This window comes from Brachyistius frenatus, unplaced genomic scaffold (assembly GCF_029030835.1).
Source record: "Brachyistius frenatus isolate BFR_SWC_R1_liver_20210118 unplaced genomic scaffold, ASM2903083v1 Contig_16, whole genome shotgun sequence".
Classification (NCBI taxonomy): Eukaryota; Metazoa; Chordata; class Actinopteri; family Embiotocidae; genus Brachyistius; species Brachyistius frenatus.
The window spans coordinates 2786833-2802342 of NW_027210615.1; the positions used below are offsets into that span (position 1 = coordinate 2786833).

A 15510-nucleotide genomic window follows, 5' to 3' on the forward strand; every position below is an offset into this window, starting at 1 on the left:
GTCAGAGGATGAGTGTTCACTGTGACGACCCAGCGGCTGCAGGGGAACAGCATCGCCACTGTCTGCATGACAACCAGAGGTTGGCATGTGGGTCCCTCCAGAGTTGTCCCGAAGTCAGGGCTGAGCGAGGGACTGTGATATCCTGCCTCGGTCTGTCAGTGCTGATCACGATATGATCTGCGCGCTGAATTAGATCTCGTTTATTCTGAATGTGGGGGAACGGACGGAGCTGCAGGCGTGGAAATCGGGGACACTTGCATTAACTGCCATCGGTCACACATTTAAATCCTAATTGGATAGAAGGGCTTGAGAGAAATGTGTGCTGTGGCTTTCACAGCACAAACAAACAAAACCTTGAATTAAAGCCAAGTGAAATAACTACCATGCTCATAATGAAAATTAAATACAAAATCTGTGTGATAACCACCTGTCAACTGCTCAGAGGTCCTCTGTTTAACAGACATAATATTCTCTTACTGTGATTTGAATTACTGATGGGATAACAACACTTCCAGCAGATATTGCAAATTAAAACCTACTAGGAAACTGGGAAGCTGTATGCCGACTCTAAACTGGTGAAAGGCTTTTATTTTAATGGGAAAAAAGGAACGCCTGCACACTTGCTCCAAGCCATGCAAGTTTAATGACAATGTTTTGATTCTATTTTTCTCTTCATCAGGTAAGAATGTATAAAAAAGGGAAAACACACCCAAATGTATACTTTATACACACCAAGCTCTATGATGGTAGGGGTGGTTAACCATCAATGGCTTGGAGTAAGTGTGCAGACGATACTTTTTTATATTAATGCTGTTTTCAAATAGTCTTGAACATACATGATGTGTGTATAATTCCTTTTTTTTCAGGCTTTTATTTTGAAGGACAAGCAGCTTTGACTTTGAGCAATACTTACAGTAAATTTTTTTTTAATAAATTAGTTTTAATAGATTGAGATGGCAATTAAAAATAGAGGAAGCCTTGAGATCGGTTAACAATAGCATGCAGACAAACAAACAGACAAGACAGCCAACTAAGATATTGTTCTGAAAAAGTACACTTGACTTGCACTTAATCAGCAAGAAGTCATTTGTGTTCCTCTATTGGTTTCGTTTACAGACACACACCATGACTTTCACTTCATCTTGCTTGGTCATCACTATTGGCATGCTGCTCTTGGCATATGCCACCATTATGAAAATCCACAGATGACTAAATCCTGTACCACAGGTCAGTTGATAAAGATAATTACACCACTTCAATAGCCGATTGGTTAACATAATTACACCATTTCAAAGTCCATTTCCTACCTTCATCACAGCTGCCGGGCTTCGCCACATCAATTCTCCTCTTCTGCATGCAGGAGGACACGCGGAGTTCACACTCGTTGACGTAGGTGCTGCCATCACTTCCACACACCGGGGAGAAGGGCTCGCCTGTGCAATATATGCACTCACACTTATTCTGGACACACCGGGCACCCCAGGCACAAACAGTGTTGCCGCATGTTTCTGTATTACACACACAGCGAAGAGGGAGGTCAGAGCAGGAAGGGCCAATGCAACAAACCAAAACAAAAAAAATAAAATAAAATGCATCTCCTAAATAGATATTCTTTTCCTCATTGTCATGCATGACACTTTCTCTTAAAATCCATGTTCCCTTATGATTCCCTGTTTGAGGAGCTTATCCCAGTTGGACAAGTTTGTTAGTATATGAACTGCCTGCCTGCAGCTTTATGAGGTTCCTGTTGGGTTCTATTTTTATATTCCATCTCCACATTTCATGTAGAGCTATAGGAGAAAGAAAAAACTACCTACGAATGTCACGCCTTTTTTTTCTCTCGTGTAAACTCTAACGAGCCAGGATTCATGTTTATGCAATGATAATTTATATTCCTTTGATGTTTGCATACAAAAAGCGATGACATGCTGTAATTACCAGACACACACTTCAGCGATGTGTGCGTTACTTACTACACTCTCCTTGGCTGACCACTCGCAGCTCCAGCTGCTCCATGCAGGCCCGCACATGCAGCTCACACTCGCTGTTGTAGGTGGTGTCGTCGTTTCCGCACACGGGCTGGTTGGACTCCACACACTCGGACGGACACACACACCTGCTGCTCTGGGCGTCGCAGATCGCCCCGAAAGAGCAGTTGGCACAAGCCTCATCTAGATGGAGATAAGGAGGAAGGCCAGTGGGTTAGTGTGTGTGTGTGTGTGTGTGTGTGTGTGTGTGTGTGTGTGTGTGTGTGTGTGTGTGTGTGTGTGTGTGTGTGTGTGTGTGTGTGTGTGTGTGTGTGTGTGTGTGTGTGTGCGGGATTTCAGGGATAAGACAGCTCTAACAGAAACAGTGAATTTGGAAAATATTAACCTTCTATACTGTTCATATTTTGTTGCGCAGCAGGTTAGAAATGGATTCAATTTATAATTCGTTGTCAATATGAAAACATATTAAAGTGCATTTCAATTCATCTTTGAATACTTCCTGTCCTTAGAGAAGCATTGCATTGTTAATTCAAATAAAACACCATCACCTTTGTCATGACATTGATCTGTATGAACTGTATTTAACTGATGTCAACATAAATGTTATTGTGGTTTAAAGACAGAACCATCCCGCTAATTTCAGAGGCAATAAACCTTTGCAGTAACTTATGGTGTTTTAACATTCACAATATAAACAGCATCCCAAGATCAGATCTGGGAACTTCCATCCCGGCCCCCTTTAGGAGGAAAACAAGTGACACTTGCCATTGGCTTTTATGTAAAATAGCAGTACAAAGTATGAGAAAATGACAGGCACATATATGTCCGCTCTGCCTGTCGTGGAACACGCTAGATAGATCAAAAAGTTTATTTTGATCCCTGTCAAGTCGTCCCTTAAATCTCCCAGCTAGCATCAATGCAATTACTCAGTCTCCAGATAAGCAAATTACCAGGGAAATATTTTACTTTACTACGGCACTGTGTTGTGATAACTGACCGAGTTACATTATAGCCCGCAGCGTCGCCTTCGTATAGCTTGTCACCATAAAGCCCTTCTATCGGGATCTTTATTGGGACATGTCAGGGGGAAAAAAAATATAGATACATGTTTTTAATTTGTTGTTGGTGCAGCTAACTACACAGCAGCTCTTCGACATAGTGTTATTATTTAAACCAGTTAGTTCAAAGTAGAAGTTTGGAGAAAAGTCTTAAGTTCCTTCCGTTCACCGCAGTATGCTGGATTGTTTCCCCCCAGAATGAGGAGTGGTACTGAGAGTCTTCTTTGGCTATGACATAATGTAGTTCTTGATATTCTGAGTGTAGAAGTGGTGTAAAACTTTATTGGAGTCAACATTTAACTGATTTGAAATGATATAAAAAGGCACACATCTGTTCATCGGGTATCATGGTACACATGCATGAGAGAAGTACAAAACCACGCAATGAAATTCAAACCTGCTCTTTATAGACAGAATTCTACTGAAGCACGTATCTGAGGAGGATAAAAAAAAAAGAAAAAAAGATGCTAAAACGCATAAAGTTCCCAAGAGCCCAGCAGGCTCCATTACTAAAGAAATGTTCAAACCACCCAAAATCACTCTTTTTAGAACTGAAATAACTGAACACAAAGAGCTTTGGAAATGCTTCGCAAAAATAGAGGAAGCCACCAGAAGGGCAGCTTCGTCCAGCACTCCATCAATCAGGCCTTTATGGGAGAGTGTTCAGAACCTGAAACTACTCCGGAGGGGGAAAAAAGCCACAAAAGCCTGGCTGGAGTTCACCAAATGACACTTACAGCCTTCTGAAAGCATGACGGAAAAGATTCTCTGGTCTGATGAGACGAGAATTGAACTCTTTGGCTTAAATGCCGATTGCTGTATCTAGTAGAAGACAGGTACCGCTCGTCACCTGGCTCCTACGAGGAAGCATGGCGGGCCACCACTATTATTTGGGGATGCTTCTGAGCAGGAGGTACTGGAAACTAGTCAGAGCTGAGAGAAAAGTCACACTGTCCTAGTTGTATTCACCACTTCGTGAGGTTGATAATATCCACTTCACTTTGACAAAATCTGTATTTTCTCTCCAAAAGAGAGCGCAAGGTACCCAACGTACTTCGTGGAGTTTTTGACACTCTGCATATTAGTTGTGGGGTTTCACATGGATCATCCGTTGAGGAACTGTTTGTATCTGGAGGCGAAGAAACAGCCAGGCGGGACCAGACTTGTCCCAGGTAGTCACTGAAAATGAATGAGAAGGCAAACGCGAGGCCTCGTAGACGCACGGGGCTGGTGTAGTAGAGGCACCTTTCCCTCTGACACCAATTACACCAGGAGGATTGCATTAGCACAGCTCACTATCACATTCAATTAGGGGCACGCTAATAACCAGCGCTGATTTAGCACTAATTGAGAGAGGGGAAGCTGGCCGCTGGAGCCTTTCCACATTATTAATCTGTTTATTACTCTTTAATTTCTTTCATCTCTCCATCTAGTGCTGGCATCCACTCCTTTCTTGGATTAACAGCCTTGACTGTGAACTGGACATGGCACTATGTGGTGCTTAATTTGCAGCATATTGCCTGTAGGAGCAAATGTGTCATTCTATGTAAGGGGAATGACACACTTTTACAAAGCCATACCTAAATTAAATTTCATGAGCAGGATATGCAGGACCACGTTTCCCCCTAAATTGATGTGTACTTTTTTTTGGTCCGGGGCTGTTTTTCATGGTTTGGCCTCGGATCCTTACTTCCAATTTAGAGAAATCCTTATGCTTCTGCAACTGATGACGTTTTGCTACAACATCTAATGATACTTTTGCTTCCAACTTTGTAACAGTTTTTGGATAGGCCTGACCTTTTTCTGTATGTCACTATCTCTGTACACAAAGCTGCCAGGTCCTTAAAGGTCCCATATTTCAAACTTTGTGTTTGCAGTCTTGATGCTCATACAATATATTTTTGTGGTTTTAAGGGCTGAAAACCATCTCATTATAGTTATTATCTCCTCTGTTCAGCTTCTCTCTGGAGCTTTATCAAGAACAAACTATTTTGTTTCTGTGTCTTTAAAGACCATTGATATCACAGACACTCTCTTCTGATTGGCTGGCTGCTTACTGAGCGATGCGCACACAGGCCAACCACAGGTTTTCTTCGGTCTTGTAGTTTGCTAGCTCTAAAACAGAATGACCAGCCACTCAATGTTTTCTACCACATAAAAGGTTAGACAGTGGGCTGTACCTCGGGCGGACATATGACATTAGCGTGAGTTTGTGACATCACAAACTCATTGAAGTCCAAACGGCACCGTTGCTGAATGTGGGTTGTGTGTGTTTCTCTGTGGACTGAGTGTTTTGACACGGTCAAAATATTCATACAGCATCTAGACCTGCTTTATAAATTTATACAATATGGTATCTTTAAAAATGTTTTCATGGGTTTGCTGCTAAAGATCAGAACCCTTCAACAATTGGGATTAATTAATTAATCGCACAATGCAAGCCAGGCCTCTGCATCAGTGGCAGACCTTACTGATGCTCTTGTTTGCTGGATGGGAGAAAATCCCTGAAAAACAACTTTCAAAATCTTGTTGAAATCTTTCAGAGAATGGTAGCACCATATTAAGGCTCATGGTTTTAAATCGGCGTGTTCAGCACTTACATAACAGTGTAATGGTAGGCTACCCATATTGCTTTTGCCATCTAGTTTATGTCTAACCTACAGACTAAATAACAATGTACTGTCATCACTCCTTCTATCCAAACACTGCAGGTGGGTTTGGGAGTTTTGGCTGAAAACAATATGAGATGAAAAGGCTCCCCTGCTCAGGTTTTCTGTGACAAAAATAAATAAACATGAAATACAAGTGTCTGTAAAAGGGGGTTGCTGCGGTCTCTGCTCCTGTGGTTGCGGCAGCTATAAATCAGGAAGTAGCGGTGGTGAGTGTTGTCCTTTATCAGGCTCTGTGTCCTGATAGTAGCCTCGCTTCTTTATCAGCTACTGCCCCTCGCACCTGGCTCACCGCTGCCTGATCCTCCAGACAACATGCATCACAGACAGAGAAGGAGGGCAGCTTCAGTTCAAAGCCAGGAAAGGATCAGGGTGTGTGTGTGTGTGTGTGTGTGTGTGTGTGTGTGTGTGTGTGTGTGTGTGTGTGTGTGTGTGTGTGTGTGTGTGTGTGTGTGTGTGTGTGTGTGTGTGCACACTTTTGGTCAGTCATCCCTGATTCTGTCGTCAGTAATATTCACTTTCATTTAAAAACCTTCCATTTATCCTTCTGGAGGCAACTTCATAACCACCAAATGTTCAGACTTTAATGTTAAAAAGTCTGGTAGGCATTGTGACACATAAAAATTGAGAGACCAGTGTGCCAACATTACAGCGCAGGATCTTTCATCTCAGGCAAATAAAAGAGCAAGAACTCCTCTCGCCTAGGAAAATATACAGTAATGCACTGTGTCCAGGATCAAAGTAAGAGATTTTAAGGCCTATAATGTGCGGCCTGATAAAAGTCCTAATACTAACTGTATCCCAAAACTGATCCTGTCAGTTAACTAAAAGTTACAGCAAGAAAACTCAGGCAACCCTATGAGTCAGGCAACCTCACTGGGCACCAGCTCCTGGCCCACAACCGGCTGCTAGATTTGGATATGATTGAGTCGTCAGGAGATGGGCTGACCATCAGATACACCTACCAACGTTTGGGCAACCACTCATTAAGCCAGCACTGGCACCAACATCAGTGGAGTTGGGATGATATTTGTGCACCATTCATCACAAGTCTGGCAGGAGTGTGGCAAATAAGGTGTGCTAAATTTAGGCTGCTGTTGTTGGGGTAATCCTTTTCATTAGCTGTGAAATTCATATTCCTAAACTATCTGAAGCTGTACTCTAAAAATGACAAACAATATTAACTTTATATAAGACATTTATATATTTTGTCAAATTTTGCAAATATTTGAGAAATAAATCACAGCATATGAAATCTAACATGACAGAATGACATGATATTAATGTCTAGTCTTCTGATATGTCAACTTTCCATGTATCGCCTTATTTCCTGCAACATTTCTCCTCCAACTATTCAACCAAGTCTTTGTTATTTTACAAAGGATCTGCTAGAATTTAGTCAAGGTCTCCTTGAAGTCCCCTGCACCTAAAGTTAGCACCCACTGATGTTATTTTTTGCACGGCAACAGCTATTGTTGTTGTGTTTGGTGGCAGTGTTTTGGGGTTTTGTTTGGAAGTAAAATTGAGGAATAGGGACAGGTTGGTACAAAAAGTGACCTTGAAAGCATGAAGGATCAACTCACACAGGATAAAAAAAAAAAAAAAATCAAAGACCCTCCAGCTTTACAGAATGTTGTTTATATCCTTCCTGGGACAAAAAAAACCTGAATTGCATCTGAGGGGGTCTGGGCGGAGTATTACCTCAGGATTAAGCAGAAAGAAGTAGGCTGGTTTGTGTTTTGAAGGCTTGTGAACATGCCTGGCTGATAACAACTCCCCTGTCGATGCCTGCCTGCCCGGCCAGCATGCTATTAACTTTGCCTCCCACTTTCTTTGCTCCTTCTCATCTTATTTACCTCCATCTTCTTCCCTCCCTACATTTATCACCTTCCCCTCCCTCTCTCCTCTCTGCCCTCTTTCTACTGTCTCACACCGACCGCTCACATGCAGCCGCTGTGACCTATATTTGTTACTCAACTGAGAATATCATTTCTACCACCTGTGGGAGAAAAAGGGGAAGCTGTTATTTCCTTTTCTCAAATGATTCGGGCGCCCCTACTCTCATCTGTTAGGGTAAAGCCATATGAATGGCCCATTTTTTTTCCAGAAGGCGACTGATATCCAGCTGGGGGGTCTATTAACTGAGTGCACTTCTCCCGGCCCACCTCGCAAGGTCGCCCGCCACTCCAACGCAGGAGGAGGAAGAAATCTCGGAATAATAACAAATGTCACTCATATTGCTATCAGGTTGCACCTGAGCCATATAGATAACCACTATTTTTCCAGCCCGGGGGGAAAGGAATGAAATTATGGCTGTGCCCATGAGAGGCTGTAGTAAACCACACACACACACACACACACACACACACACACACACACACACACACACACACACACACACACACACACACACACACACACACACACACACACACACACACACACACACACACACACACACACACACACACACACACACAAAGACTGCCTTTCCCTGTTGTGGCAATTCTTTCACCTCTGCCTCTCCTAATCTCCTACTTTTGAGCCTGAAAGCCAACAACATGGCAGCTTACACATTCTAGACCATTTGGAGGGAAATAACTAAACAGCAACAGGAAACAAAAACATCATCTTTTTGATGGCTAATTTAGAAATCACACAAATGAAAACATGCAAAGACATAAACATGTCTGTTCTGTAATATAAGGGTCAGGGTTTTATTCATGTTCTTTCATAGCTTGTGTTTTTACTGCTCAATGCCACCTGAAGGCAGAGTACATTGTTTCTCCGCTTTTCTGCTCCATAAAAGTATATCGTATATTAATGGTGGGAATAGCCTGTGATAATTGGGTGAGAGAATAGCTTAAGTCTGTCAGTTGTTATGGTGCTGAATAAAGCCCAGTAAAGCTGTGCAAACAGCCCAGAAATAACCCACATTATCATCGCCATCATTCCTCGGCTGGCTCGCGCTTGGCAAGCTAATGCCTCAGCATTTTTATGGCACCATTGCGCTGACGCAGGCTTGTTCCTCTGGGAGCCAAGAACTATCCACAGCACTGGATCACAAACTGGAGCCGTGCTCTCTGCCAGCTCGCTCCTGCCACCCGCTTTTTAAAATAAAGACTATTCATTACCGCAGAGGGACCCAGGGGCCTACAGATCTGCTGTCTACCTGCAGGGTGGCGCACAAAATTGACTCCGGCCCACCGACCAAACGTGGCTGCCGCTCCATTTCTTGTTGGCGTAAGTCCTTACATGCTGGATTTCAATTTAAAGGGAGCTAGGAGGGGAAGATGACAGATGCAGTACACGAGCAGGCGGGGGGGGGGTCCAAACTCAATCATCTACTCAGTACACGAAAAAAACCTCAAAACCACTACTCACTAAAACAACCAGATTAGTTCCTACAAACAGAAAGTGTTTGCAAACTTTACAACAAAATGCAATTTCACAGGAGCAAAGCTGTAATGATCATTCTGCTAACTGGTCCGCTCATCCACAAACACAACAGCCCAGAGACCGACTGATTTAAATGTTACGGCCTTCAAAATATACAGGAAAGACAAATCTATTGTAGTAAAAGTAAATGAACGAGGTTACGGAGAGAGTCGGGCCGATTCTCTCCGTAACCTCGTTCATTTACTCAATCAAGCTGTTCGCTGGCAGACACTGGCAGTTATTTGCCCAATAACTGCCAGTGTCTGCCAGCGAACGGCTTAATTGTAGAAAAGGAAGAATACTCAATCACCAATTAGACTCCATGGGAAAATTGGCCTTGCAAGATGGCATTAAGCCATCAAGAGTGTTCTCTGAGTGGGTTTACCGGGCTGTAAGAACCTGTCCACGTGGCCGCGTGCCTGCATGGCGGATATGAAGATCATTTTTACCTCTTGAAGCTCGCCCGTTGCTGGTGTGCTAATGACCAGCTGATGCTCTGACACCGCGAGACAAAGCCAAGTGATTCGTGTAGCATACAACACCGTCTCATTGGGAGTAAAGTGCATCTTCACTTAAAGGTCAAAACAGGCATATTGGAGTGCTGGTGTTGGACGGGCTGAAGAAGAGCACGAGGGAGAAGATGAAGAGTAACGGACACGGGATGGGGGAATTCTTCAGTGGAATAAGTATTGTTTTGACTTTGTTGGATTTGAAAAGGGCCCCAGGGGGGGGGGGGGTCACACTTTAACATAACTCTATATGATATAATTGTTAACGTCTGTGGATTACAATTGTGCCTCTGAGTAATATAACACCATTCATTAATTTGAGCTAAATGATATTCCACAGGGAGAGACCCTTCCCTACCTGTGAGGTATGATTCACACCATTTTATGATAATTTCATTGCACTATAAATGACTGTATGGTGTAACGTGGCCGCAGTGATGAGTGATGCTTACTTGATAATAATGAACGAGGTGTCGGTGTTACTCACCGCAGGGTCCTTTGTGCTGGATGTGGATGGCCCTCTGCAGGGCGCAACCCATTGCTCGCATCTCGCAGGGGCTGCCGTAGCTGTGGCCGTCGGAACCGCACACGGGGTCGGACGTTTGCGGGCAGGCCTCGGGGCACTCGCACACTGGCTCGTCATTCTTCACCACGCACACCGCCCCGTGATCGCACACTTTGTCCAAGCAGGGGCTCGGCACGTTGAGATCTGAAGGCCGATCACCCAAGAGAACAGAGAGCAAAGTTAAGCAGAGGATGCGGAACAGGGCGGCTGAGAAGTGGGCAGAATATAAAGAAGAGGTTGGAGAAAGGGACGGACACGGCACAGGTGAGAGGGAGGGAGGTGAGAGAATAGCTGCATGGAGAACTATTGGGTTTTTGTGTTAGAAAAGGGTTTCGAGGGAGGGAAAAGAGAGATGATGGAATATGTAAACCAGCCCTGTGACACTTCTGCTTCCTATGTCAGTTCCTCGCCTTTGTGACTATCCTGATGTATCCTGAATCTTTGAAGAGTCTACCGAATCTGCTGGCATGAGGACAGCGAATAAAAACACGGCCCTGTAGCACAATAGAGATGAAAAAGCTTACGAACAATGGTTGCGCAGCCCTTTTTTTTATTTCTCAGGCGAGTAAACGCCTGGATTAATTGACGTTCCCCGTGTGCCCCTTCAAAGGCTGCCATTTGCATCGCAGCGAGAGCCACTGCTTCAGCCGGAGCTGGTTCAACTGACATGGGAGAGCAAGAACAGGAAGAGCATGAGGGATAGAGTGTGTGTGTGTGTGTGTGTGTGTGTGTGTGTGTGTGTGTGTGTGTGTGTGTGTGTGTGTGTGTGTGTGTGTGTGTGAGAGAAAATATCGAGTACGGAGAAGAAAAAGAAATAGGCGAAGAGAAGAAAGAGTCCTCTGCTTAATAATTCAGAAAAGGCAAGCTCCTGGGCAGAGGCAGATATGAAATGTGAACATCAGAGAGAGGTGTCTTCTTCAGTCTCTCCCTCTCATGCACTAACTCCAGCATGACTTCATTAAAACCAGGACTGGATTTTGCACCGATGATTCTCGGAAGCGGCTGATGGGTGTAGGCTGATTCGGGGAAAAAGCAAAAACCTTTAAAAAAAAAAAAAAAAAAAAGATGGTGCGGACAATGTTTTGATCACAGCCTTCCATCCTGACTCCATCAATTCTTTACAGCTTTATGTGTAAATGAAAACATCACATGGCATTGTGTGAGTGCTGTGGCCTTGGATTGATAGCAGAGGACTGAGGCCTGAAGGTGGGTACGGTATCAAGCCAAAAAAACCATAGCCTGGCTCCATAGCGGTTTTCATCTGGAAGGTTTCACGCATGAGGGATGGATCACTCAGCTAACTGCGGTGTGTCTGCAGATTAGAGGAAGAAGCGGGCGGAGGCATCAAATACGTTTTTTGATGAGAAGCACGGCTGATAATTGAAAGAGGTGCATTTCACACCCAAAAGTGAAACAAAAACTTCTTCCCCTCTTGGCGCTACCTTTTTGGTTCGACAAGTGGAGGTGCTGTCATGGAAACTGCCCCTTGTAATGACACCACCCATGGCTCCATCATTATTGAGACCATTATGGGATTAGATGGCAACACAGGGGGGCTGACTCGGCATGCTCGGAGCCCCATGATTCATTTATCAGCACGGAGACATTCAGTAGAGCCTCAACTCATGGCGCTAATGCAGGGGTAAATTATCAACCGATAACACAGGCTGAGGCAATTAGCTTGTTTGACTCTGATTAAAGGCGATGAGAGGGGTATGTTAGATAACGATCCATGTCACCCAGACATCTTAAAACCAATCATTTGGATCGTGTTTCGGAATTATGATACTGAGCTGAGATATTAAAACAATAAAAAGTAGAGCAGGTATTATTGGTTGTCCAGGCTGTAATTGAGGAAATCGTTCCGAATCTCCAGCAAGGACACGGGCTCCCTCATTTCCGAAAGTGAATGTTCCAGATTAGCAGGTGGAACACAGCTATTGATTTCTGTGTTTTGATGCCAAGCTGCTGTTTCAAAAGAGCTCGGAGGTGCCACATAAATATGTAAGCTGCTCAATGCTGCTTAATTTGGTACCGGTTCAAAAACAATTGATTCCCCGTGATCGCATTTCAACGCCTTGTGTGCGTCTGCAAGTGTGTGTGTGTGTGTGTGTGTGTGTGTGTGTGTGTGTGTGTGTGTGTGTGTGTGTGTGTGTGTGTGTGTGTGTGTGTGTGTGTGTGTGTGTGTGTGTGTGTGTGTGTGTGGAACAGCTGTAAAGCTTGTGATCCCAGCTTAACTGTGCAACCTTGGCCTCCATAAAAGTTCACCAGCCCACTTTCCCAAGGACAGGCTCCTGAAACACAACTGCAGCCTCCGATAACGCCTTTGTCTCCCATTCTCTTTGTTTCACACTCATAAAAAAGATGAAAGAATTTCCCTTCCAAAACTAATTTTTTTTATCATCCTCTACCTCTGGGGGGGGGGGGGGAAATCTGGCTGATTTATTAACTAGAGATGGTGCGAGAAAAAAAAAAAAAAAAATAAGACAGACAAATCTCAGTGTAAAAATCTTATGACACAGTTAAAAACTGAAGCTGTCTTTTTACTCTCTCTTGGATGCAGGCAGAAGCTTTGAAACGGCAGCCTGTCACAACTAAGGCTTGTGGGATGGTGTTCACACAGCCTTTTCCAGCTCTCTTTCCTCTCCCTGGTCTTCACCCAAAACACTTAAATCCATCTCTTCATGCATGTGTCAGTGTTTCTGTCAGGCAAGTCCAGAACAAACCAAATTTGCTGGGCTTGAAAGCGAGCTATCTATACGTGAAAATTAGCTTGACAGTTGAATGGAAACATCTGTGGTGCCAAACACATGGCACAGTAGCCAGGGCATTGTTTTAGTGGCTGAGCAGGTGCTGTGGCAGTGGGGGAAAGTCAGTGAAAACAAAGGGGGGGGGGGGGGGGGGGGGGAATTATCCTCAACTGGAGTGCACTCTGCTTTGTTTCTGTACTACCACCACGAATGAGAGGTCTTTACATTCTGGGTTTTATCTCAGTCTGTGTCCCCTCCTGACGGCCGCTGTGTAACTTTTCTACTTTAATGTGTGGTATTTTTTAATGGCTTGCCCCCCGCTTAAGGACTCAGAGAGGATTACTTCAGGTTCAGCTGCGGTGCCAACTCTCCCCAGCAGAGGCAGCGGCGATCAAATTGTGGGAGGACACATTTCTCTGATGTCCTGATATCTGCTTACCTGTCTGGCAGAAGTGTTATTACTGCCCACTTAGCGATGTTATCTGACTTCTAAAGCTTAACAAGCCCTCGTTAGGTTGCAAGCTTTGCGAGGACTTCTGGCTGCGACTCCGTGGCTGCTGCAGTGAGAAGGCGTGCACTGTTAACCCCCCATAACATGTCGGTGGAAATGCTGGGAGATTATTTTGGCGGGAGCTGCCTCCCATCGCCGCTCAGCTCATACATATGTTAATTGGACTTTTCCCCCTCGGGTCTGTGTGCAATTCCAAATCGCTCCCCTTGTATTATGCAGGGCAGTGAATCGGTGTAATCCAGGTGATGCTTGTAGTAGCCAACTGGCAGAGGGAATCACCTACAACTGCAAGCCATTACAACACAGGACCCTGATAGGGCGAGTCCAATCTGCAGCAAGCCCCGCCTCCTTTATGTCTTCACTTGCAAGGGGGGCTTTGATCTGACTGTCTTTGCCTCGTGCACATTAAACACATTTATGTATCATATTAGTTGAGGGAAAGGGAGGTGCGGAGAAAAGGCTATATTACCATACAGCAAAAGGCATACCCGCAGGCTGTGTCTGTCTACCACTGAATACTTATCACAGGCAGGAGGTGAGTCGAAGCCTCTTTGTACATTTACAACTAAGAACGTGCTGCTCTTCAAAATGGAAACAAGCTAAAAACAGCATGAGAGGGAGAAGAAAGACGAGCTGGGATGCCTGATCTGGTGACATGTGTTTATCAGAGGTGAGAGGACATGTAAACACTGTTTGTCTATCCAAACAGGATTTTCTCATCAGGATGTGCGCGGCATCGGAAGCTCAAGGAATGATTCCTCAGACTGACGTACACAAAAGGAACATGTGTACAAATGTAAGAGAAACATTTACTGCATCTCCAATCAAGTCTGGAGCTACAACACGAGGAAGGGCTCAGAAGAAACAAAAAAAAAGAAAAAAAAAAAAAGAAAGAAATGAAAGATGTAGAAATTGGAAGAATCGCGTGGTTGAGCACAGTCCAATGGCGCGCGACAACCACAACGCTGCCATGAGTCTCTTCTGACACCCTGTTGACCCACATTTCTCTGCAATTTCTGCTCAATGACAGCCTGCGGGCCGCAGTAAGTGGACCGGTGGTCCCTAGCTGCTGTCAATCTGGCTCCCACGGCATTCTCTCTAATTAACTTGATTAGAAATAACAGCACTGGTGATCTCAGGCTGACTTACATACTCCAAGCTCCACAACTGTTTGTGAGTCCAATCACAAACGCACAGGCGGAGATACTCATCAAATAAACATGCAAATGATAAAATATTCTGCACCGAGTCTTGACACCTAAGGTGACTGATTTTTCTTTCCTGCTTTGCAGGGCTCTTTGTCAATGACAATGTGTCTTCCGCTGAGTGATTTTGCGTTAACCTCCGGAGGCGACAGGCAGCACATTTCAAGCAACTTGCACGAGTTTTTCTGCAATCGTGAAGTCACACTCACTCACACACACTCTCTCACTCACACACACTCTCTCACACACACACTCTCTCTCACACACACACACACACACACACACACACACACACACACACACACACACACACACACACACACACACACACACACACACACACACACACACACACACACCCAGCTGTGGACACATGAAATGACAAAAGAGCTGTGAATAAAGAATTTGTGTCCGCAAAACAAGCTTTTTTTCATTTGTTCACTTCTCTGCCAAAGTGTTCCTCACAAGCTGTTTTGGTGATTTTACACAATTATCCTTCTCTGCGCTCTTAAAAGCCACACCACCGCTCGTATTTCTATTTCATGAAGGGCATAACTAGCAATTTAGAGACCCCTCTATACATCTTATTCTGTTAATACCAGACACGAGGCCGTTACATCAACAGGCTCCCGGGACTTGTGGTGAGCCACTGCACACACCGGCAGTCTCTTCCATTGATTCAAAGTACTACTGAATATGCACTAAAATAGCCTGACTTAGAGCTGTAGGAAAAACCCCACTGGGCAGGAAGTAAGCTGTGATAACAAGCCGGGCCAAATAGAATTTGAAAAAGCCACATTTTTTTGAAAGAAAAATA

General features: G+C 44.4%; 1 protein-coding gene across 9 annotated transcripts in view; it reads right to left on the minus strand.

Moving 5' to 3' along the window:
• Nucleotides 1–15510, minus strand: part of agrn (agrin) — a 283677-nt gene that overhangs the window by 66363 nt on the left and 201804 nt on the right. For all 9 annotated transcript variants that reach the window (XM_069693990.1, XM_069693991.1, XM_069693988.1 and 6 more), the window contains 3 exons: nucleotides 10150–10371; nucleotides 1974–2171; nucleotides 1308–1508 (listed from right to left, as the gene is read on the minus strand). In XM_069693990.1, coding sequence (XP_069550091.1) covers nucleotides 1308–1508; nucleotides 1974–2171; nucleotides 10150–10371 — 621 coding nt within the window. The remainder of the gene's footprint in view (nucleotides 1–1307; nucleotides 1509–1973; nucleotides 2172–10149; nucleotides 10372–15510) is intronic.